Raw genomic sequence first — 26,291 nt, 5'->3', positions numbered from 1 at the left:
GTGTGTGTGTGTGTGATTTGTTTTAAGGGTCGGTTGAACTAAATTTTTTTGTGGAAACATTTTTGAGATCCGCAGTAAAATTGGATTTCTTTGGGTTTTAATCCATAGTATTTGGTGAGGAAGAGATTAAAAAGGAAGTGGCATGCAGTGAGACGTGAAAAACAGACTTACAAACATTATTATTATTATTATTATTATCTCACACCACCAGTGAGTCCAAAGACTAATTGAAGGAGAGTGTGCCAACAGCATCGAACGATTGACCCCCCTTCCAACTACTAACCGCACTCAAACTAACGTACCGGAAACACCAAGTAAACTCATTCTTCTGTGCACATGTGGCCTCGATAGTTTCATCTCCACCCAGTATTTGTATCCCTCGTGTTACGAACAGGCCAAATATGCGGTTGCATGATTTGACGCTAGCTGATCGGTCCCATGTACTAACCAGCGGCTGGCTAATGGATTCGTTGGATTCATCACAAATTGGGGATCTGGGCACCCTACAGGGAGACTAGAATGTAATTTAGAGTATTACTCTCACTGCATATGGGAAGAGTGAGAGTTACAGATACTGTAACCCTTGCCCTAGTGATCAAATATGAGTGTAACCACTTCAGGTCTCTAAATATATGATACTTATTTAAGGGTGCTTTTTTGGGGATTAAAATACTGACGCCTGATTCATGACGTTGTAAGCAGGACAGTGGCGCATGGTATATGGTCAGATGATCTGATCTGACCTGCTGATCTGATGCTTTGCTGGTGTAGTTGAGGTTAGTTTTCGGTGGCATAGCTATTTCTGGAAAGTGGGAAATGATATGCTTTAGGACGAGCCTGTTTTGCCGTGTTGTGGCACATCCTCTAGCGTTGAGTGCAAATTTACTGCGTTGTTCCTAAATGCTGATTAATTTTGTTTCGCTGGGTGATTTTGACTTACTTTAATTATGCTGCCACTGTGATTCAAGCCCGTTGATCAGGTCGTATATTCATTTCCTGAGACTGATGGTTTTCTTCTTCTATTTCCTTCCAGAAAGGTTCTTAACTTTTCTAGCTGGGTAATAAGGCAGCTGATGGTGGCAATATAATCGTGTGCTGCCATTAGTTTTTGTGAGGAGCCTAAAACTTTTTTAAGAAAGCTCTGATGCTGCTCATTCGCTAGTGGGCCTTCAGTGTGGGTTAGACCTGCGTCTTCAGTTTCTTCCTCGTCCACTGAGAACTAAAGAAGGTCAATCTCCTTATCTCCCTCTACAGGTTGTCGGAACGGTTTCAGAATGTTTGGAGACAAAGATTCTCTTTTGCAGCTGTGCTGGTTAATCTTTAACTGTTTTTCTTCTTTTGTTTCTTGTTCCTCTTAATATTTTTTTTTGTATATTTCCTTTTATCTAGAATGGCTTGTAGACGATCTTGTCATAGATTGTTCCGAAAGCGAAGTTTCGTTAGCGCCATTTAGTTTTGTCTGCTCGGTATTTGACTGAGATTTCTGTTGTTTCTTGGGTGGTCTGTTTTTTTGGGTTAGATGTTTCATGCTTCTGGTTTGGTTTTTAATCCGTTAGAGTTGGTCGTATTTTTGGCCAGTGTCTAATTTTTGAGTATATATATATATATATATATATGGACATAAGTTCCTTGCATGATGACCTTCCTAGTGGCAGTAGAAGCACTGAGCAGCAACAAGAATTCAAAAGGTGTAAGGTACTCCCTCGATTTTCGTATTTATTTTTTAGATATGGAGCCGATTGTGTTATAGCCAAAGTGCATTAAAGCCTGTCTTCTAAATTTGATGTGGGCTTTTCATACCTAGTGGTAGTGGCTCATAACGTTTGGATTTTACCTATCACCGCGCCGTATTTTGACGATGATTATTATTATTCTTAGTAGTTGAAACGATTTATTTCACATTCACATAATCATAAAAGGTAACGACCAGATTCTAATGAAAAATTTCTCTTTGCCAATCCAATGCGATCATCATAATGATAATCTTCTCTACTATATTTTCTCTAATCAGCAATAAAATAAATAATATATTGGCTGAGTAGCTCAGTTGAAGTGGCGCTTTCAACTTGTGCACTAGGCCCCCCCCCAAGGTAGACTTAAATTCAAGTATAGTCGCCTACTAGAGGAACTTTTTCTAAGCCTATCTTCGACCAGTTCCAGAGTATCTCTTTTAATTCAAATTTTATATTAGAATCTGGTCGTCTTTTACGATAATGCGACTGTGAAGCAAATAGTTTCAACTACTGAGAATAAGATATAAATAATTTCCAAGGTAATCTTAACTTTTGATAGCGTTACCTATTTGCACAACATAGGAAACGTCTGGAAACCAAAGCAAGAACTGCCGCCTTAGAAGCATAACTTTCCCACTGGAGATAAACCCCAGCATAGAAGACTTTCTTCGCAGATCAAACGTCTCTCTCTCTCTCTCTTTCATTATATAGATTTTAGATAATGAAACGAATTTCTTTCAGATTCTAGAGTGTTAGATCTGGTCATAACATAGGAACATATCAATAAGTAATTTAGTTACAATGTCTCCACTTGGGGAAAGCGATCATGTGGTCTTGACCTGGGAGATTGTTAGATGTGCTGAATATTCTATTAAGAATGGGTATATGTGGAATTACAAGGCTGCTGATTATGACAAGCTGAGAAGTCAGCTTTCAACTGTACTATGGCATGAGAAATTCAAGGGGAGAGATCTTGATGGTGCATGGGAGATTATCAAGGAGTATTTGAAGAAAGCTGTATCAGACTGTATTCCCAGAGTCAGAAAGAGAAATCAAGTAGGAGTAAAATCGATGAATTATACTATTAAATAGCAGTTGCAGATAAAGAAAGGTTGTGGAGGATGTATAAAATAAAAGGTGATGAACGTTCCAATGTGCAATATGAGGTACAGGCAAAGAGAGTAACCTGTATGATAAGGAAAGCCAAAGCTAATTATGAGAGGAAGCTAGCTGATGAATCCAAAAGAAACCATAAAGAGTTCTTTCGCTATGTGGCTAGTAAAAGGAAGAATATCCATGGAAAGATTACTTTAAAAAGTGTTGATGGTAGGGAAATTACTGAAGCTAATCAAATAGTTGAGTTGCTTAGTGATCATTTCGCAAAAGTGTACCATCTTCGTAGTGATAGTGCAGTGTCAAATGTGCCATTGACTGATGAGGGTATAGAGATAGACGAAATTGAGGTTCTTAATATATTAAAGAACCTTAATGCTAACACTGCCATTGGGTTAGATGGAATATCGACCCATGTATTACGAGAATGTGCAAGAGAATTAGCAATTCCTCAAATCAAGATGTTATTACGAGAATGTGCAAGAGAATTAGCAATTCCTCAAATCAAGATGTTTAATTTAAGTTTCAGTTCTGGTAAAGTGCCAATAGAGTGGAAAGAGGGGAACATAGTTCCATTCTACATGGGTGGCTCTAAGACTGATGTTGCAAATTATAGACCACTCAACATATCTGGAGTGGTGGTTAAGATTTTGGAGAAATTGGTTAAAATTATAATTCAGGACTGGGTGGACAGCAATATGATACTTTATAAGGGGAAACATGGTTTTGTGAAGGGTAGGTCTTGCCTAAGTAATTTGCTTACTTTCTATAAAAAAGTAACAGTGGAGTTGGATAAAGGAAATCCTTACTCAGTGATACTGCTTGGCTTTGCAAAGGCTTTTGACAGGATTCCACATGGAACTCTGTTACATAAATTAGAGCAAATGAGAATTGATCCAAAGATGGTGATTTGGATTAAAGGATGGCTGGTGGACAGATATCAAAGAATGGTTTACGGAGGAGCTGAGTCCAGGAAAAGGCAAGTGACTAGTGATGTTCTTCAGGGCTCAGTTCTTGGTCCTCTATTGTTTAATTTGTACATCAATGATATTGGAAATACCTTGAATGGAAATATCCACTTGTTTGCTGATGATGCAAAATTGGGAAGAGTGATAATCAATTCAAATGATGTAAATATTTTACAGGATGACTTATATAGGCTGTCGGTATGGACTGAGGTAAATGGCTGTCAGTTCAATGTGGCTATGTGTAAGGTGATGCACTTCGGGAGGATGACATCTCATGCTGTTTACTATATTAACGGAACTGAACTACAGGAAGTTGATGAAGCAAGTGACTTGGTAGTTATTGTGGACAGGAACGTAAGTTTAAAGGGCATATTGCAAAGATTGCCAAAACATCATATCAAATTACATGGTTGTTGAGGAACACACTAACAAACAGGGATAGGGAAGTTATTGTTCCACTCTATAAGGCATTAATAAGGCTGCATTTGGATTATTGTGCACAGATCTGGTTGCCAGGATTTCTTGGTGATGCAGAAGTGGAGAGGATTCAGAGGCTGGTTACAAAGATTGTTGCAGGTCTGTGGGATGTTCCCTATGAGGATAGATTGGTGATCTGTGGGCTCCAAAAACTAGCTGATAGACATAGGAGAGGAGATATGATAGAGGTATTTAAATTGTTAAAAGGATTTTACAGGATTAATACTGATGATATTTTTAAGACCAGTGCAAGATGTGAGGGAACGAGGGGCCATCCCTGGAGATTGTGTAAGAGTGTGGTTAACAAGGGTGTTAGGACTATATTTTTTACTTGGAGGGTTGTGAATGGGTGGAATGCTTTGCCAGAGGTGGTTGTGAATGCTTCAACTATGAATGAATATAAGGTGAGGTATGACAGGTATTGTGTAAATAATGGTTAGTGCGTCAATGTCGGGTCTCCCGCGATGAGTCTTTTGACTCATGGAGACACCATTAAAATAATAATAATAATAATAATAATAATAATAATAATAATAATAATAATAATAATAATATCTACCTCTGGCAAGAGAAATCGGGTTTTTCTTTCCGTAAGCACAAAAAAATCGACCCTAGAACCCACATTATTTCATATATTAATATGCAGTGTTAATATATGAAATAATGTGGGTTCTGGCCTCAAAAGCTAGATAGGGTTTAAAGGTTCTCCTTAAAAGGAAATAAAAGGCGTTATCTGAGTTATTTCGACTATACTTATTTCGACGAGCTGATAGTCCAACAATATAAAGAGTTATATTGTTGGACTATCGTTTTGTTCACGATGGCCAACTTAGGAATTGAAGTTCATAACGCCGAAAATAGTGTTACTCAACATAATTCATTATCCCGAAAATTAAATCGAAAACTTGAGACAAAATTTAAAAATGATAAAGGGAATTAATTCGGAAAACAGAAAAGAATCATTAAACCCATTGTTAATCAGCTAATCAGCTAACGCCTTTTTATTCCCGTATATACGGGAGTAGGCGAGGCCATTTAGCCCTATCTAACTTTTGGAGACTGAGTGGGCAGTTCAATCTCCACTGGTACCCAATCAGAGACAGATGGCCCAAGGCTATCACTAATTAAGCGGTACGCAGTGAAGAGAGACGGCTCAAATGTGCCGCCATCTCGTGGTCCCTAACCCTAACACAATATATTTAATGTCTGAAATAATGTGGGTTCTACGGTCGATTTTCTTGAGTTTACAGGACGAAAAACCCGAGTTTCCGGGAGGAAAAACCTGCTTGCCCGTGCCAGAGATCGACTAACTCGGGAACCGGTCGAAAAAAGGCTTAGAAAAATTTCCTCTAGTCGCCGACTAGACTCGAAACCAAGACTTCCTTCGTGCGGCCTAGCGCGGTGGTGTGCAAACGCCACATCCACTGATGCTGTATTTATTCTGTAATTTAATATTTTTTTATAAATGAAGTGGATATTAAATCCAGCTTTATTTCAAAGTCGAAAGTCGAAGCTATGAAAGTTTCTTACGAAATTTAAAAATGCTGAAGTGAGTTAATTCGGAAAATGAAAGGAAACTTGCTGGATTTAACATTCACTTGATTTATATAATTTTGCATCGCCGAACTGAAGCCTTTATTTTAGCAAATAATATATTTTATTTTTATACTTAATATTAAATAAAATAAACAAATCCTCTAGCGGATTTTGCACTCAGATAACTTACTAATGCTGGTTATTTCGAAAGCTGTTGATCAACGTATGTAATCCATGAGTTACATCGTTGCTGAAAATCGTTTCGTTTACGATGGCCGACTTAGGAAGTGAGGTTTATAACGCAGAAAAGAGTGTTACTCAACATAATCCATTAGCCAGAAAATTAAATCGAATACTCGAGACAAAATTTGAAAATGATAAAGTGAGTTAATTCGGTAAACGGAAAAGAAACATTAAACCCATCGTTATGCTGTATTTATTCTGTAATTTAATATATATTTTATTTTTATACTTGCATATCGATAATAGAATACTAGAGCATTTGGCAATCAGACGTTGAGAAGTACAACATTATGGTTATTCCAGTATTCTAGATAAAGTAACTCAAATAATGCAATTGTAAACAGGAACATATCCCATTTTATACACTTGAAGGTGGTTTTGCTGAACAGACAGGCTTGCAACAAACATGGCATTGAATCACAACGCCGCTTTCAAGCCCCGTCAGTTTTCCTTGCACGGCCATTTCACCCGGACATAGTTGCACTGACTTATGTAGCACTATTTTGCAGTGAAAAAAAAAAAAAAAGTCAGAAAACATTCATTTTACATTAGAAAAAGAATTTATTCAAAGCTGCAAATCTAAACCAGGTACATCACAGTAATTCTAGTAAATACTGTTTAGGATTTAACATTATATATATATATATATAAGTAATTTATTTTAAGAAAAAACGAATATTAAAAGGAAAATAATTCAGTAAAACTTGGGACTTCCATGTCATTTGCATATGGGAAAGTCGCATTGTATGTGTTAAGTTAGGAGAGTAAATAGTGTTGTTGAAATGGTTGAATCATGGAATGAATTATGCAGAAGAAAAGGGATTAGAATAATTTCCCCTCAGTGTTCAAAAGTTAGACACCCATTTTGGTGATTAAAAAGCATTACTGGAAAAGGAGAAGAATGATGCTGTGGAGTGGTTATAAAGACCGTGGCAGGGTGCTTATCATCAGCTACATGAAGAGAATAAAGGACATGAACAGAATTGGTAGTAAAAGAGATTTGCTTGCAAATCAGAATATAAACATTCTGTAGTAATGTGGCTCATGGAAGAAAGGATGAGTATGGAAGAGTTTTTAGCTGCTACAGATATTACGACTAACAACCACAGAAGATATAGTTGGAAATGTATTTCGTATTGGAGAGGGATGATTTGGAGTAACACTGATACAGTTGGGAAGAAAGAGCAGAGGCTGGTGATACTTAAAAGCAACAAGTTCGAAATTTTAAGTAACTTGTGGGACCAGGTGGGACATCACTGTACGTATAGTACATAATGTATGGTGCACACAAGACACAATGTACATATTGTATAGCGTACATATTCAGTTCAACATATAGTACAGTTGAATTTATTGTTTAATAAGAGTGCATCCAAGTTGCCACGAGTAACTTGTGGCAACTTGGATGCACCATCCAAACTGTAGGCTAGTTTATGTATCTGGAATGGTGATAAAGAGTTGGTGAGACTGGTTAGAGAGAGAAAATATTCAATTAATTATAATAGGTATCATCCATTTGACATCATAGGTTTCTTATTGGAAGATCCTGTTTCAGTAACCTAGGTATTTTTTATATTAGAGTGATTGCAGTATTCCACAGTGAAGTTATTATATAGTGAATTTTCTAGATTTTTCAAAGGTATTAATAGAATATTGCATGCCAGACTATTTTAAAATTGAATAGGGTGGATGGTCAGTTGATAACATTGATATGGTGATTGATGGCTGATAAAATCCACTTAGTTGTGAGAGGGTGGAGGATGATGTCAAGCTCACAGGTTTTTCCTGATTACTATTGTTTGATGTATATATTAATGATATCTTTCAAGATTTCAGGCAAGATATTTATTTGTTTCAGTATGATACTAAGTTAGTCAGAATAATGTCACAAAACTCATGTGCTTTTGCTGCAATAAGACACAGATAGGCCGCCATTTTGGATAGAGAATGACAATATTAGCTTCATGTTGCTAGCTGTAAAGTTTGGCTAGAAATGGTAGGTGTAGTGTGTGTGGGTTAGAGGAAATAAGGGATCTGAGAGTATTGTGAATAGCAAGTTGAAGTTCAGGGGACCTATTTCAGAAGTTGCAAATTTTACACATAAAATGTAATTTTCTAGGCCCCTTGAAGTCAACTTGCTATCTACGACACTCATATTTCTTTTCTATGCACACAAATCCAGATATAATCTGCATTCCTGCATAGATCCAGTCACCTGGATCTAGGTGATAAGAAACTTTAAGAGAAAGTTCAAAGAAGAATGACTTATGGATACTGTCTGAGGCCTGTAGAATGATCAACTGGAAAGATGAAGGAAATGGGCCTTGCAGAGCTTAGTAGGTAGGATTAAGAGGAGTAATATTATTGTGATGTATGAGTTGATAAGAGTATCTTATCACATTAAGTGTGAATTGGAATTTTCCTGTCAGGTGTGTGTGTGGGGGGGAGAGTGAATGAATGAATGAATGAATGGAATGGAATGCATTGCTAGAGGCATTATAGTAGTAAGTGCATCAATGACCATTAACGTGTACATAAATATTTCAAGTATTTCATCAAGATGTGATGAAACCGTTATTAAAAATGAAATGAGGAACATGCGGAGTGATATTAGACGTTTAGTGGAAATGAAAGTGTGCAAAAGAATAAATGAAATGAACAAAGGTAAAACAGGACGAGCGATGGCAGGATAGCAGTGTATGTAGATTCCATAGTTAGATTTCATATTTATGAATTTAGGGACATAAAACACACGTGTTGAAAAGATTATTTTACTGATTAATAATAAAATAACTTTACGTTTAGACCCCTGTATTGAGGTCATCTTCAGAAGGATACATGTGTATAAGAACAAGCTACACGCTGTTGCAGTCTATACAAGTAAATTACATCTACGTTGTTAACTGATCTTTTTTCTTAGCCTGCCCTCTAGTGATAAAAAATAAATAAATAAAATAAACAAAAAATAAAATAAAAACTACAATAAACTCCGCTAAAGTCCTCATGTACTAGGATTCTTCTGGAATTATACAGTTTATATTGTTATATTACGATTATCTTCTGGATTTGTACAGTACAGGTTGCTATTGAATGTTCAGGAGAAAAAAAAAAAAACACTTTACCAAGTCTTCTTGTATTGAAATTTTTCTTCGTGGTTGCTATGAAGGTTGTAGATGGGTCCTCCACATTCTTGGAATTTTTAGACCATCATTTTTATTCCGATTCGGATCATGTTTGAGCATTTCACGTGCTTCCTTGAATTTCTGCTCGAACCAGGTTTTGGTGCGGTTTAGGGACTTGGTACCTTTCTAGTCAATTCTGTGGTATGTTTGGAGTGCGTAGTCTGAAAGGCTGGTTTTTCCAAAATGGAGGTATTTTATGTGACGTTTGTGTTCATCCTTTCTGTTTGGGATGGTTCGCCCTGTTTCCTCTATGTAACGTATGTTACATGTGCAATCTATTTTGTAAACTCCTGGGTGGGCTAAGTGTGGCAGGGGGATCCTTGGAAGAACTGAGTAGGTGTCTTAATTTTGTCAGGAGTTTAAAGGTGGTTTAGATATTGTATTTGTGTAGTGTTCTGTCTATTTTTTCTGAAATGCCTCTAGCATATGGTATAGCAATAGCATTCTTGAAATCTTTTTTGTTATTACTGGTATCTTTGTGGAGGATCTTGTGAATGGTTTTTATACTGTATCCAATTTTTATAAAGGTATGTTTGATGGTATGTTTTTGCACACGACATCACAGCCCTCTTTGCCCACGTACTCCGCTCCGGATATTTCGTGTGGAAAAATAATTTTTACCTTCAAAAAGAGGGTACAGCCATGGGCTCACCACTCTCCCCCCCCCCCCCAATAGCGAACTTTTATATGGAAGATTTTGAGCAACGAGCTCTAGAATCGGCATGCCTAAAGCCCAAAATTTGGCTCAGATACGTCGACGATATTTTCACCATTTGGCCCCACGGCCGCCAAGCACTAGATACATTCCTTGGCCACCTGAACAAACAACACAAATGCATCCAATTCACTATTGAAATTGAAAAAAACAACTCTCTTCCATTCCTAGACATACTTGTCACACGTCTTCCTTCAGCTGTCTCTCCTCAGTTTACCGCAAACCTATACACACACAGGCCAGTACATACACAAAACTTCTTATCACCACTCAACACAAAAACTAGGGGTCATAAGCACCCTTAAACACCGAGTGCAAACCATTTGTTCAAATGAATAAGCTCTTAACCATGAATATGAGACCATCAAACATACCTTTATAAAAAATGGATACGGTATAAAAACCATTCACAAGCTCCTCCACAAAGATACCACTAATAACAAAAAAGATTTCAAGAATGCTATTGCTATACCATATATTAGAGGCATTTCAGAAAAAATAGACAGAACACTACACAAATACAACATCAAAATCACCTTTAAACCCCCGACAAAATTAAGACACCTACTCAGTTCTTCCAAGGATCCCCTGCCGCACTTAGCCCACCCAGGGGTTTACAAAATAGATTGCACATGTAACATACCTTACATAGGGGAAACAGGGCGAACCATCCCAATGAGAAACGATGAACACAAACCTCACATAAAATACCTCCATTTTGGAAAAACCGGCCTTTCTGACCATGTACTCCAAACATACCACAGAATTGACTGGAAAGGTACCAGGTCCCTACACCGCACCAAAACCTGGTTCGAGCAGAAATTCAAGGAAGCAAGTGAAATGCTCAAACATGATCCGAATCTGAATAAAAATGATGGTCTAATAATTCCAAGAATGTGAAGGACCCATCTGCAACCTTCATAGCAACCACAAAGAAAAATCTCAATACAAGAAGACTTGATAAAGTGTTTTTTTTTCTCCTGAACATTCAATAGCAACCTGTACTGTACAAATCCAGAAGATAATCGTAATATAACAATCTAAACTGTATAATTCCAGAAGAATCCTAGTACGTGAGGACTTTAGCAGAGTTTATTGTAGTTTTTATTTTTTGTTTATTTTATTTTATTTATTTATTTATTTATTTTTTATCACTAGAGGGCAGATAAGGAAAAAGATTAGTTAACAACGTAGATGTAATTTACTTGTATAGAGTGCAAAAGCATGTAGCTTGTTCTTATACACATGTATCCTTCTGAAGATGACCTCAGTACAGGGGTCAAATCGTAAAGTTATTATTTTATTATTAATCAGTAAAATAATCTTTTCAACATGTGTGTTTTGTGTCCCTAAATTCATAAATATGAATGCTAATCACCGTGTAACCTTAAAAGAAAGAGGCCATAGTTAGATGATTAGTTAATGAGAGAGTCCATAAGTTCTGCTATCCACGAGAGAGAGAGAATGAGCAAGATAATTTATGCTTTAGACATGAGGAAGAAACGAGCAAGAGAATTAATGGTAGTTGTGGAGACAAATGATTTATGTGGACATAAGGAAAAGATAAGGGTGAATATGAGAAGGTTATCGAGGAGAGTGAAAATAACAGTTTAGTGGGAAAGGTTGTCAGTGTGTTGCTGAGGTATGATGATGAGTTGAGACGGAGAGCCAGAATCATGTATGGTATGTTAGAGGAACTGTTTGAGGAGAAGGTAGTTCAGTTTGTTGATGTATGGCATGTGTTTGAGGGAAGAATGGAATTATATAGGCATGATGGGTTGTATTTGAATGACTTTGGAGTGATTTCACTGGCCTAGATGGAAGTGCAGTGTGTGATGCAAACAAGGGAACAGAAATGAGAGATGAAGTAAAAGATAAGGAGAGTGGTATCGAATAGTCAGAAGTGCTTGGCAGTGAAAACAATAGTAGTGTGAGAGATGAAGAGAGAACAGGGATGCAAGAGGAACAGGGAAACAGATGGGGAGAACCCAGGTGGACAGGGAGACATGGCAGTAGAGTGGATGTTGAAAGTAGCAGTGAATGTATATGGAGATGGAATATATTGTGATGTGGGTGCGGGAATTGAGACTGATTGGATATATGTTGTAACCTGTGATAAAAGTGATTTGGTAAGGGCAGGTATAGTGGAGAAATAACAACCAACAAGTGGCACTGATAGGACTGGTTGTACACCTAAAAATGAACTGCTGTGTTTGATTATAAATGCCAGAAGTATCAGAAATAAGGGAGATGAAATGGTTTCACTAATTGAGTTTTTTTGCCTCAAAATCAGTGGAATAAGTGAAACATTGTTGAATGAAGATGATATCCTAATGGGTATAGAAATGGAAGGATACAGTATTTTTTGTGAGGTTAGAAAGGACAGGAGATGGGGGGTAGGAAATGCTGTTGATGATAGCAGGGGAATTATGTCCACATAATATAGACATGAAAGAGTAAAATAGTGGCAATGGTTATGAGGCAGTGTGGTGTAAAGTAGAGGTTGACAGAAGACATACTTAGTTGGCTGTAGCTATTGGCCAGGGAATGTGGAGGGTTGATGAAGAAATGTGTAAGCATCCCCCAATTTTAATTATGGCGGTATAGATTGGAATGAAGAGATAGCATACAATAATAAGGAAAATGAATTTCTTGAGTTCTGAAGAGATAACCTTCTCAGGGAGCATGTAAAGGAGGGCATGTGAGGATTGAGAGTTTTTAGATCTGATAATTTCATCAGATTATGTAATTGTGAGTGGCATTTTGCACTTTCTTCCAATTGATAAGAAGTGATCCTGGGTTCTGGCTATCCATATACAGACTTCTGTGAGGAAAGGTTATATGTGGAATTATATATTTCTTCATGACTGCCTTCCACATTCCACAGCTGATAGCAACATACAACTAAATATTTCTCCCTGTCAACCTCTGCCTCATACACTACTGCTTCAAAACCATTCTTACTATTTCCCTCTTTCATCTCGATTTTATGTGGACATAATTCCCCTGTTATCAACAGCACCCATCCCCTCCATTTTTGTCCTCTCTATGCTCACAAAAATCTTGCATCCTTCCATTTCTATTCCCCTCAGGATAACATCCTCATCCATCCAGGTTTTTATTCCAGTAGTTTTTGGATACATAAAGTAATTCAGTGAAACAGTTTCATCCACTTTATTTCTGATGCCCCTGGCATCATTAACGAGCACAGAAATTCGGTTTAGATCTATAACCACTCCTACACATACCCTCTGTTGGTCATTATTTCCCCCATCCAATTACCAAGGGTGGTGTAAAGGCCGATGTATCCAGCTATTGACCTATCAGTATCTGTGGAGCAGTTGTGAAAATTTTTGAAAAAGGTGGTTAGGGCTCATATACAGAAATGGGTTGATACAGAATCTACACTTTGAAGTGAACAGCATGTGTTTACTAAGAGAAGGTCATGTTTGAGCAGCTTCCTCACATTATATAATAATGTTATTATTGAATTAGATGAGGAAAATGGATACATCATGATACTTTTGAAAATTTCCAAGTCTTTTGGCAGAATACAGCATCGAAGTTTGTTGCATAAGTTGGAGAATATGGGATTGGATTATAAAATATTGGCATGGATAACAGGATCACTGACAGACAGATATCAAAAAGTAGTATATGAGGGATTAAGGTAACTAGTGGTATACCACAATAATCACTCCTTGGTCCATTGTTATTCAATCGCTACATTAATGACATTGGGAAGGATTTAACAGGGAACATACAACTGTTTGCTGATGAGGCAAAGATAGGCAGGATAATTTGAGGCTTGCATATTTAAGGCCATCTGGTGTGAGATAGTGACCCTCAGAACAAAATATACAGTTGAATGCTTCTATAGGCCAGGAATGTAAAAAGTGATGGGGATGATATGCATCGACAAATTATGAGTGAAGGGTAGGTAATTATTGTGGGGGAATTTCCACTATGGGAATATAGATTGGAAGGAGGAGAGGACACATGGGAGGAAGGAAATGGAATTTAAGCAGTTATTAAGGATAATTACCTGAGGCTGCAGATCTAGCATTCTCAAATATTAGGTATTTGAGAGTGCTAGATCTGGTAATTGCATCAGAGAATTTGTCCATAACCAATATTGCAGTGAGAGTGATCATATGGTCTTGACCTAGGAGTTGGCTAAATGTGTGGAATTTTGTAAGAGGGAATATATATGGATTTGCAGGGCTGGTAGGCATGGGCGTAGCTATGGAAGGGCAGTGGGGGTGGTCACTTTGCATTTAAGAAATCTTGCCATACTGTCTGTAGAACAACAACTGAGTGATGAAATAGACTTGTCAGCGACGATTTTGCTAATTGAAAAGCAAGAAAAATAACATTTTAGAATGTTGGAATTAAAGTTTTACTTCAAAAATAAACATAGGGTTTTAATTTATTTCCCTATATGTTGTTTTGACTTTTTGTAGTATTTTTGGTGTGTATTGAGAGGGGCGGCAAAAGCTCTAGCTACGGCACTGCTGGTAGGTATGACATGCTTACGAGATTGCTTGAATCAGTGCTATAGCATGTGAAACTGCAAGGTCGTTTCCCATGTAGATAGTGCATTGGATGTGGAGTTTGAGAGAAGTAATAGCATACTGCATACCTAAAATCAGAGAATAAATTATGTGGAAGTTAAATGGATGAATACAATCATTAAGTCAGAGCTATAAAAAAAGAAAAGTTTGTGGAGGGAATTCAAGGAGAAAGGTGACCAGCAGGCACATTACTAGTATAAAGCACAGGCCAGAAGAGTAACCATTGTGGTATGAAAAATAAAAGCAGAGTATGAAAGGAAATGAGCAGTGGAGTACAAAGATAATCCCAAAGGGTTCTTTTGGCATGTTGCAAGTGAAAGAAAGAATATTTATGGCAGAAGGATTTTAATGGTAGGGAGGTAACTGAATCAAGCCACAATAGAATTTCTAAGTGAACACTTTTCAAGAATATTATTATTATTATTATTATTACTGGTGACCCCACGGAGTCCTTAGACTCATCGAGGGAGGTCCTAAACATCATGTCCACACAACTATTCAACATTCTCACAGTATCTATCATACCTTGCTTTGAACTCACTCACTATCATAGCACCCACAACAGACTCTGGCAGCTTATTCCACTCATTTACCACTCTAAAAGTAAAGAACCCAGCTCTAACACCCCTGCTAACCACACTCTTGCCCAGCTTCCATAGGTGTCCCCTAGTTCTCCCACCACCAGACCTGATCTCAAAAATATCCTCTGAATTAATCCTATAGAATCCCTTTAGCAATTTGAATGTCTCAATCATATTTCCCTTTTCTGCCTATCAACCAATTTCTGCAACCCACAAAATCTTCAACCTGTTCTCATAAGGTTCATTCCATAGACCTGCTATCATCTTGGTCACTCGCCTCTGGATCCTCTCCACCTCCTCCCCATCAAGAAGAAACCTAGGTGACCAAATCTGGGCACAGTAGTCGAGATGAGGTCCTATCAAGGCTCGGTACAGAGGAACAACAACTTGCTTGTCTCTGCTCATCAAAGTATTTTTCAACAACCAAGTAAGTTGATGAGCTGATTTTGCCATTTTTGCAATGTGCCCCCTAAACTTCATCTCCCTATCCACCAAAACTCCCAAGTCCCTGGCCTCATCAATCTCTTGGAGTACAGTTCCACCAATGTGGTATACTGCTGCTAATCTTTTCACCCCAAAATGCATAACCTTATATTTTGTCACATTAAATTGACATTCATTCTCCTGAGCCCAGAACTCCAGTCTATCCAAATCATCCTGCAAGATTTTGACATCTTCTGCATTCACTATTGCCCTACCCAACTTTGCATCATCAGCGAACAAATGAACTGTTCCTCTTAGATCCTTCCCCATATTTTTAATGAACAAATTAAACAGCAGTGGTCTAAGAACAGAACCCTGCGGCACACCACTAGTCACAGGCCATCTTTTGGACTCTACTCCTGAATAAACTACTGTTTGATATCTCTCCATCAACCACCCACCTATCCATCTCACCAACCCTATATCCATTCCCATATGTTGCAGTTTACATATTAGAATTCCATGTGGTGTCCTGTCAAAGGCCTTAGCCAGGTCCAGCAATATCACTGTAAACCCATTACCCTTATCCAGTTCAGCCGTCACTGTGTTATAAAACTTGAGCAAGTTACTGAGGCATGATCTACCTTTCACAAAGCCATGCTGTTCCCCATACAGTATCTCATTTTCATCAATCCATTCCTGTATTTTTCTCTTGACTACTTTCTCCAAGACCTTGACAACGACTCCTGATATGCTGATCGGTCGGTAATTTGCAACAGTAGTCTTGATTCCTCCTTTATGCACTGGAACTATTTTCCCCTCTTTCCACACCTTCGGGACTAAACCAGACCTGAGACTCAGATTAAACAACATGGTCAAGGGCACTGATAATTCTTTTCCGCTTCACGTAAGCATGAAGCGGCTAAAGCGTATATCACCCACATGAAGATATTGCACTAGCGAGAGAGAGGGAGAGAAAGGATTTTATGGAAACTCAGGTTAATGAACTGGAGTTGCATAACAAGTTACCGAAACTTGATGTGAATACAACTATGGGATAAGATGGTATACTAGCTCAAGGTTAATGAAAAGGTGCTAGGGAATTGGCAGTTCCTTTGACCATATTGTTTATTGTGAGCCTCAGTTCTAGGTTAGTCCCAAAGGGGTGGAAAGAGAGGAAAATAGTTTTATTGCATAAAGGAGGCTGCAAACTGATGTAGCAAATTATTGATCAATTAGCATATCAGGAGTCATACTCATGGTGCTGAAGAAGTTGGTCAACAGCAAAATACAGGAATGGATAGGCAAAAATGGTATAATATACAGGGACAACATAGTTTTGTGAATGGTAGGTTGTGTCTTAGTATTTGTGCACATTTTATAATACAGCGACAACGGAGTTGGATAAAGATAATGGGTTCATTGTGATACTGCTGGACTTTGTAAAAGCTTTTGGCTGAATACCACATGGAATTCAAGTACTGTCAAGAAGGGTTGAGAATTAGATTTTTTTCTCATAGAGTGGTGCATGATTGGAATTGATTGCGATTAGATGTTTTGTGTGTGCAAGTAGTGTGAAGAAATTTAAAAAGAGGTATGACAGCTAGTGCAAGCAGTATGTGGCCTCCCTCAATTAATTCCTGAATCCCTGGAGGTCTTTCTTAATAATAATAATATCCCTTCTGACTCAGCTGGCCCCTCTTACATCCCAGACTATTCCATTCATATTCTGAACATCCTGTGCATGCATGCATGCACACACACATTCACTACTACTCTGAACATCCACTTCACTTATTCCATGTCTCCTTGTTCATCTTGCATTCCTGTTCTCTCATCATCTCTCGCACCAGTACTGTTTCTGCTAAGGAACTAGTACTTTCTACTACTGTTTCTGATGAGGAGTGTGTTCCACTCCTTACCGTGCACATCCACACTCATTTCTTCCAATATCTTGCACATATCACTCGTTGCACTTTCTTCATAATAGCAGTGGTCTCTCCATTTGAATTTTACCAAATCCATTTTGCAGTCCGTCACTTTTGTACAAATCTGTTCTTTGCTCAATAATTATAGGGTTGACACTTGGGAGCTCTTTCGCTTGGTTGAACAGTGGGAAGGAGTGATGACAAGAGGCCATCCCTGGAAGTTATTAAAGAAAACTGTGAGCAAGAGGGTAAGGAGTGGTTTCTTTGCATGGAGGGTAGTTGAACCATGGAATGCATTGCCTGATGGAGTGGTGGGAGTGAGAATGGTCAATGAGTTTAAAGAGTGGTATGATAGACTTTGTGTTTCTTAGGGGGGACCTCCCCTCAATGAGTCTTGACAGACTTTATATTCTTAGGAAAGACCTCCCACGATGAGTCTTTTGACTCCATGGAGGCCTGAATAATAATAATAATAATAATAATCTCACACATTTAGTAACTGTACTCTCCCCCTCCAGCTCTGCCAAAGATTATTCGTAATTCCCCCCCTCCTTCCTTCCTTCCTCCCTCCCTCCAGTCTCAAACTGTAATGTTGCATTCACTCTCCTCAGTAACAGTCTGATATCCATCCTCACAATCTTGTTGTTTTATTGATACTTGTGCGATAAAGTTTCATATATTAGCACGATAACACTTGAAAAAGAGTAATTATATATATATATATGTATATATATATATATATATATATTTTTTTTTTTCAATTTAAAAGCCATATACAGTAATCGGTTTATCCAACTTTCAAGGCAGTGACATAAAATAGCCAAATGTGAGATCGAGGAGAAATCATCCTATATCAGCTAGGTAATATAGGACTACTCATTGTAGTACCCTCTATTTGCTGACATTGACAGCTGGTCTGGTTGGCCGAGTGGCTAGCGTATTCGCTCTCCAGCGAAAAAGCCTGTGGGTACGATTCCCACTATAGCATGGTTGTTTGTGATTGTCTGTGAAAATACTAGTGATAGTGGTGGGCGGTAGATTATTGAATCTAACCCTTGCATGTCAACTTCTTTCTATAGCACCATGTAATAGTACTTCAATTATCCAAACTCACCATTCTGATTACATTTTGGAAAATTATGCATACAACTACTGTGTTTGAGTAAAACTTTAAGTTTAATAGTGTAGATTTTGGTTTATATTAAACTAAAGTTTTATTGAAACATGGTAGTTGTCTCCATAATTTTCCAAGATGTATTCTGATCACTGTGTAAGCCTAAAAGAAAGGATCACCATTCTGATAATTGAACGGTTGGATAAATAGTGGATTACTGTATTATTTGAAAGTTATTGGTCATTATCATGGATAATGATCACTTGAATAGACTGTAGAACATGTACAATGGAGTATTTAAAAATGTAAGAGCTATGTGAGTTGCAAAAAAAGAAACAACTATGGATGGAATTTAAGGAGAAGGGTGACTGGCAGGCACATGAACGGTATGAAGCGCAGGCCAGAAGGGTGACGAGTGTGGTAAGAAAAGCAAAAAAGGATTACGAAAGAACATTGGCCATGCAGGCTAAAGAGAATCCTAAACAGTTTTTTAGATATGTAGCAAGTAAAAGGAAAAATGTACATGGCAAATTGATTTTTAAGAATGCCGATGGTAGGGAGGTAACTGAATCAGTTGAGATAGTTGAGTTACTGAGTGAGCACTTTGCAAAAGTATATCATCCAGGTGGTGACATTGCAGAAACGAATAAACCAGTAGATTATACGGGAATTGTGGTTAATGAAGTGGAGGTGAGTAGTCTATTGCATAACCTCAATGTCAATACATCTGTGGGATTGGATGGTATACTAGCTCGTGTTGTACGAGAAGCAGCTAAAGAATTGTCAGTACCCTTGACCATTTTGTTTAATTTGAGTCTCGGGTCTGGGTTAGTCCCGAGCGGGTGGAAAGAGGGGAGAATAGTTCCACTGCATAAAGGTGGTTCCAAGACTGCTGTTGTAAATTACCGACCGATTAGCATATCAGGAATCATTGTCAAGGTCTTAGAGAAATTAGTCAAGAAAAGAATACAGGATTGGATAGATGAAAATGGGATATTGTATGGGGGACAACATGGTTTTGTGAAGGGTAGATCATGCCTCAGTAACTTGCTCACGTTTTATAACACAGTGACGGCTGAACTGGATAGGGGTAATGGGTTTACAGTGATACTACTGGACCTTGCCAAGGCCTTTGATAGGATACCACATGGAACCCTAATCAGTAAACTGGAGCAGATGGGTATAGATATAGGGTTGGTGAGATGGATAAGAGGGTGGTTGAAGGAGACTTATCAAAGAGTGGTTTATTCAGGAGTGGAGTCTAAAAGACGTCTTGTGACTAGTGGAGTGCCACAGGGCTCTGTTCTTGGACCACTGCTTTTCAATTTGTTCATCAGTGATATTGGAAAGGATCTGAGAGGAAGTGTTCACTTGTTTGCTGATGATGCAAAGTTGGGTAGAGCAATTGTGAGTGCACAGGATGTCAAAATTTTACAGGATGATTTGGATAGTTTGGAGGACTGGGCTAGGAAAAATGGATGTCAATTTAATGTGGCAAAGTGTAAGGTTATGCACTTTGGGGTGAAAAGAATAGCAGCAGTATATCGCATTGGTGGAACCATACTCCAGGAGATTGATGAGGCCAGGGATTTGGGAGTGTTTGTGGATAGGGAATTGAAGTTTAGGGAGCACATTGCAAAAGTAACTAAAACAGCTCACCAAATCACTTGGCTTCTGAAAAATGCTTTAACATGCAGAGACGAACAAGTTGTTGTTCCTCTGTATCGAGCCTTGATAAGACCCCATCTGGACTTCTGTGCCCAGCTATGGGCACCAGGGTTTCTTCGTGATGGGGAGGAAGTGGAGAGGGTCCAGAGACGAGTGACCAAGATGATAGCAGGTCTGTGGAATGAACCTTATGAGAATAGGTTGAAGATTTGTGGGTTGCAGAAATTGGACGATAGGCGAAGGAGGGGTGATATGATTGAGACATTCAAATTACTGAAGGGTTTTTATAAGATTGATCCAGAAGATATTTTTGAAAATATGACTGGTGGTGGGAGGACTAGGGGCCATGCATGGAAGCTGGGCAAGAGTGTGGTTGACAAGGGTGTTAGAGCTAGGTTCTTTACTTGGAGAGTGGTAAATGAGTGGAATAAGCTTCCAGAGTCTGTTGTGGGTGCTATGACCGTGAATGAGTTCAAGGCAAGGTATGATAGATACTGTGTAAATGTTGAATAGTTGTTCTTGACATGTTAGGGCCTCCCTCGATGAGTCTTTCGACTCCTTGGAGTTTCCCGGAACAATAATAATAATAATAATAATACCTAAAACAATGCAAAGGAATAACATAGTATAACATAGAATAACATAGAGGAAGCATAGTATTATTAATTTAGAAAAAAAAGTGATGCATGATTAAAATAAGACTCTTCCATATCTTTGATATGGAAGAGTCTTATTTACACCATGGGTGGTAGATGGCATTTACACCAATGCCATCTACCACCCACCACTATCACTAGTATTTTCAGAGACAATCACAAACAACCATGCCTATAGCGGGATTCGAACCCACAGTCTTTTTCGCTGGAGAGTGAATACATTAACCACTCGTCCAACCAGACCGACTGTCAATGCCAGCAGATAGAGGGTACTGCAATGGGTTGTCCTATATCACCTAGCTGATATAGGATGATATAGGATGATTTTTCCTCGATCTCACATTTGGCTATGTTATGGATGACATCTTTGCTCTATGAAACAGAACTACTTCAATTTCTAGGATAAAATTATTATTATTAGTATGGGTACTTAGACTCATCAAGGGAGGCCCTAACATCATGTCAAGAACAACTATTCAATATTCACACAGTATCTATCATACTTCGCCTTGAACTCATTTACAGTCATGGCACCCACAACAGACTCTGGCAGCTTATTCCACTCATTCACCACTGTCCAAGTAAAAAACCTAGCTCTAACACCCTTGCTAACCACACTCTTGCCCAGCTTCCATGGAATGCCCCAGTCCTCCCATCACCAGTCCTATTCTCAAAAATATCTTTTGAATTAATCTTATAGAAACCCTTCAGTGATTTGAATATCTCAATCATATCACCCCTTTTCTGCCTATCAACCAATTTCTGCAACCCACAAATCTTCAACCTGTTCTCATAAGGTTCATTCCATAGACCTGCTATCATCATGGTCACATATCTCTGGATCCTCTCCACCTCCTCCCCATCAAGAAGAAACCCTGGCGCCCAAATTTGGACACAGTAGTCTAGGTGAGGTCTTAACAAGGCTCGATACAGAGGAACAGTAACCTGTTTGTCTCTACTCGTCAAAGTATTTTTCAGCAAGCAAGTGATTTGATGAGCTGATTTAGCCAGCCCCAAACTTCAACTCCCTATCTACCAACACTCCCAAATCCCTGGCCTCGTCAATCTCCTGGAGTACAGTTCCACCAATGTGGTATACTGCTGCTAATCTTTTCACTCCAAAATGCATAACCTTACACTTTGCCATATTAAATTGACATCCATTCTCCTTAGCCCTGTCCTCCAATTTATCCAAATCATCCTGCAAAATATTGACATCATGTGCATTCACTATTGCTCTACCCAATTTTGCATTTGGACTCTACTCCTGAATAAACCACTCTGATATCTCTCCATCAACCACCCTCCTATCCATCTCACCAACCCTATATCCATCCCTATATGCTGCAGTTTACTGATTAGAATGCCATGTGGTATCCTGTCAGAGGCTTATCAAGGTCCAGTAGGATCACTGTAAACCCATTACCCTTATCCAGTTCAGCCGTCACTGTGTTATAAAACATGAGCAAGTTACTAAGGCATGATCTACCCTTCACAAAACCATGCTGTCCTCCATACAGTATCCACTTTTCATCTATCCATTCCTGTATTCTCCTCTTGACTATTTTCTCCAAGACCTTGACAATGATTCCTGATATGCTGATTGGCCGATAATTTACAACAGCAGTCTTGGAACCTCCTTTATGCAGCACAACTATTTTCCCCTCATTCCACCCCCTCCCTCTGGACTAACCCAGACCCAAGACTCAAATTAAACAAAATAGTCAAGGGCACTGACAATTCGTTAGCCGTTTCACATACGACACGAGCTGGTATACCATCCAATTCCCCAGATATATTGACATTCAGGTTTTGTAATAGACTATTCACCTCCACTTCATTCACCATCATTCCCGTATAAGCTGTTGGGTCCTTCATTCTTGCAATGTCACCACCTGGATGATATACTCTTGCAAGGTGCTCGCTCAGTAATTCCACTATATCAACTGATTCGGTTGCCTCCCTGTCATCGGCATTCTTTAAAATCATTCTGCCATAATCTTCATAATTCACTTTCATAATCCGCTTTTGTTTTTCTTACCACACTCGTTACCCTTCTGGCCTGCGCTTTATACCCATGTGCCTGCAGGTCACCTTTATACTTAAATTCCCTCCACAGTTGTTTCTTTTTTTTCAGCTCAAGCTTAATAGTGTTATTCATCCATTTAACCCATACTTGATTTACTATTCAGACTTTAGGTATACAGTCAGCCATTGCGTCTGGCAAACACTCCTTACCCACCTCCCATGCACTATCAACATCCAGCCCTTGCTGTTTTACCTGCCATGGCACTGAACCAAGCAAACTCCTAAGCTTGTCATACTTACTAGCCTGGTAATTTCACTTGTACCCTGTCTTAATTGAAAATTCTAAACATTCAGCCACCTTCCAAGTCAAGACCCTATGATCACTCTCACCAATTGGTGGCAACGTTGTCATATTCATTACAGCCAAATTCTCAGATGCAATTACTAGGTCAAGCGCTCTCTGACCCCTAGTATTTCCCATTACATGGTGTCGCAGATAGTTATCCCTTAATAACTGCATAAAATCCAGTTCCTTCCTCCCATGTGTCCTCTCCTCCTTCCAATCAATATTACCGTAGTTGAAATCCCCCATAATAATTATGGGGGATTTCATAATTCTTCCTCCTTCCACTCATTGCTTCTATTTGCTTATGCATACTGTCTCCACCATCTATTCCATCACCTGGTCTATAACAGCACCCAATTGTATATTTTGTTCTGCTAGCCTCAATCTCACACCAAATAGCCTCAAATGTGCTCTTTTCTCTATCCTGCAGTTCAACTTCTATTCTCCTTGGCTGCAGTTCATCAGCTATCATCAATAACACTCCTCCCCCTTTTTTTCTTCTCCCTGTCTCTCCTGAACACACTATACCCCTCACATTCAATCCCACTAACTATATCATCTTCTGTTAGCCATGTTTCACTAATACCAATAAGTGGACTGGAAGAGCCAACCAAGCCAAAAATTCTTTTTTCTTATTCCTAATACTCCTGGCATTAGTATAAATGAAATGCAGAAGCCCATTAGTCCCACTCCTATTTTGATGCCTTATGCTAACTATCCCATTCTGATTTGTTGTCCTTCGCACTTGCTCGGCATATTATACACATTCATACTCAACTGCCTCCCTAAGGTCTGCATTTCTACTTCTCCCCCCCCCCACTTAATAACTCTAGTTTCCCTGATTCTGCACTTCCACTTCATTCAACAACACTTTTTTCAAGTCTCTGCACATCAAATCCATTTAAATGCAAACCATCTATCTTATATAAATTCTTTTGCCCATCGAACTCATTCCACACGTCCACAAACTCCACACCACTCCTCCTGCATAACCTGCGCATAGATTCATTTGCAATTATGGCCGCCCTCCTCAACTCTTCTCTGTCATACTTTGGTAACAGACTCACTATCCTAACTCTCTCACTCTTTTCTTTTGCTACCTCTAGTAATTCCTTCAACTCCTCTTTCATAGCCATTTTATCCCCATTTAAGTCATTCGTTCCTGCCACTACTATCATTTCTTTTACCCTCTGCTTTTGTGCTCTGATGGACTCACTTACATCCTTAATTTTCGCACACCTGGTAAATACGATTTTAACACACACTCATCTATTACACCTCTTACTAAAGAATCTCTGTACAACACTCGCTTCTTCATTTTTCTTACATTCACGACCATACTCTTATTTTTCTTATCATACTTTTTCCTTTTATTAGCTGATGTGCTTGGTAAACAATTTTGCAAATGCTCCACCTGTTGTTTCTCCCTGTGTATCATTCCTGCAACCGTGCAATCTCACTCATTGATTAACCCCTTATTTACCCCTTATATAAAAATTAACATGTTATATACTTGCATGAAGTTCACTATTGCACATGAATCTAATAACATTCTCTCCTTTTTTTAGATACTTTAATACATCGTAACTCTGCTGGTAATATTGAATTTTCTGTTTACAGGAAGCCATCCTTCACAGGGCGGTGCTTAAGGGTCAAAGCTATATAACTGAGAGGAGACCTCCACATAGCCTTTAAAGGAATGTGGAGAACCGACCAGGGCTTCTGACCTAACGTCCAATCCTCACCTTCTCGTGGTGCACCTTGTTGGGTATCTACCTGAATACTGAACGAACGAGGATGGGCTGGCAATTTGGGATTTAGCCGACCAAATTGTATTCCTATTGGTTAAACCAAATTGATGTTGATATAATATAACCAAATTGATATTGGTTAAACAAAATGATGGTACAACATGACAAAATTCCATGCTGGCTGGGGCATTGCCCAGTTAAACAAGGCCACCGTTGTTTTCGCCAGGGAACCAGGGCGAACAGCGAAAAGTCAGCTACTGGAACAAGTCTGAAAACACACACCAACTCATCATCACCAGAGTTAAAGATCGGTGCGATCAACATAAGAAGCCTGAATGGCAAAGAAATGGAACTAGCGGAGGAATTAGATAAGTACCAGATCGACATAAAAGTCAGCTACTGGAACAAGTCTGAAAACACACACCAACTCATCATCACCAGAGTTAAAGATCGGTGCGATCAACATAAGAAGCCTGATTGGCAAAGAAATGGAACTAGCGGAGGAATTAGATAAGTACCAGATCGACAAAATAGGGGGTGACTGAAACAAAAAAGACAAAAACTGGTGAGATCTTTCTGAGCAATAAATACAAAATGTTATATTCAGGCAATGACAATGAAGGAAAAGAAGGAGTAGCCATAATATTCAACACAAAATATGAGGCTCATCTTCTTGAATGGCAGGCATTGTCAAGTAGAGTGATTTGGGCAAATATCAGCATGGGGAACTGGCCAATGAGACTTATTTGTGCCTATGGTCCCACAGAAGGTTCTACTAAGGTAGAAGTGGAGGAATTTTTTGAGGCTCTCGAGAAAGCTACCGACACAATGAAAAAGGAAAATTTGGTTATTTTTTGGTCCTTTTGGGTCTTTCCCAAAAATGTTTTGGGAAAATTTGGAGAAAAGAGCAAAGCTAATAATAATGGCAAATACCTGTTGGATTTCTGCTCAGGACATGGACTGGTTATTACTAACACCATGTTCCAACATGAAAATGTGCACAAATTCACATGGAGAGAAGAGGCAAGGAATAAGAAAAGTCTCATTGACTATGTTGTTGTGGATAGTGATGTTTTCTCCCTGGTGCAGGACACCAGAATGTACAGAGGATTTGAAATTGGAAGTGATCACTATTTAGTCTTGAGCAGGATAAAATTGAATTTCATATTGAAAAGAATAACATGTAAGAAAGTTTTAAAGCGATTAAAAGTTGAGCAGCTCTCAGATGTGAACTGTAGACTAAAATATGCAAAGA

The 26,291-nt window shown here is 38.6% G+C and overlaps 1 protein-coding gene across 3 annotated transcripts in view; it reads left to right on the top strand.

Moving 5' to 3' along the window:
- Positions 1–6,071: 6,071 nt before the first annotated feature.
- Positions 6,072–26,291, top strand: part of Cog6 (conserved oligomeric Golgi complex subunit 6) — a 596,080-nt gene continuing 575,860 nt past the window's right edge. For 2 of the 3 annotated variants that reach the window (XM_090403681.1, XM_090403680.1), the window contains exon 1: positions 6,072–6,209. In XM_090403681.1, coding sequence (XP_090259807.1) covers positions 6,099–6,209 — 111 coding nt within the window. In that variant the 5' untranslated portion in view covers positions 6,072–6,098. The other variant, XM_090403683.1, reaches the window with a different exon arrangement.

This window comes from Typopeltis vanoorti, chromosome 14, assembly GCF_054136105.1.
Source record: "Typopeltis vanoorti isolate ZY-2024b chromosome 14, IOZ_Tvanoo_1.0, whole genome shotgun sequence".
In the NCBI taxonomy this organism is placed as follows: domain Eukaryota; kingdom Metazoa; phylum Arthropoda; class Arachnida; order Uropygi; family Thelyphonidae; genus Typopeltis; species Typopeltis vanoorti.
Note: the sequence above shows the minus strand (reverse complement) of the source record. Positions and strands in the feature narration are given on the sequence as shown.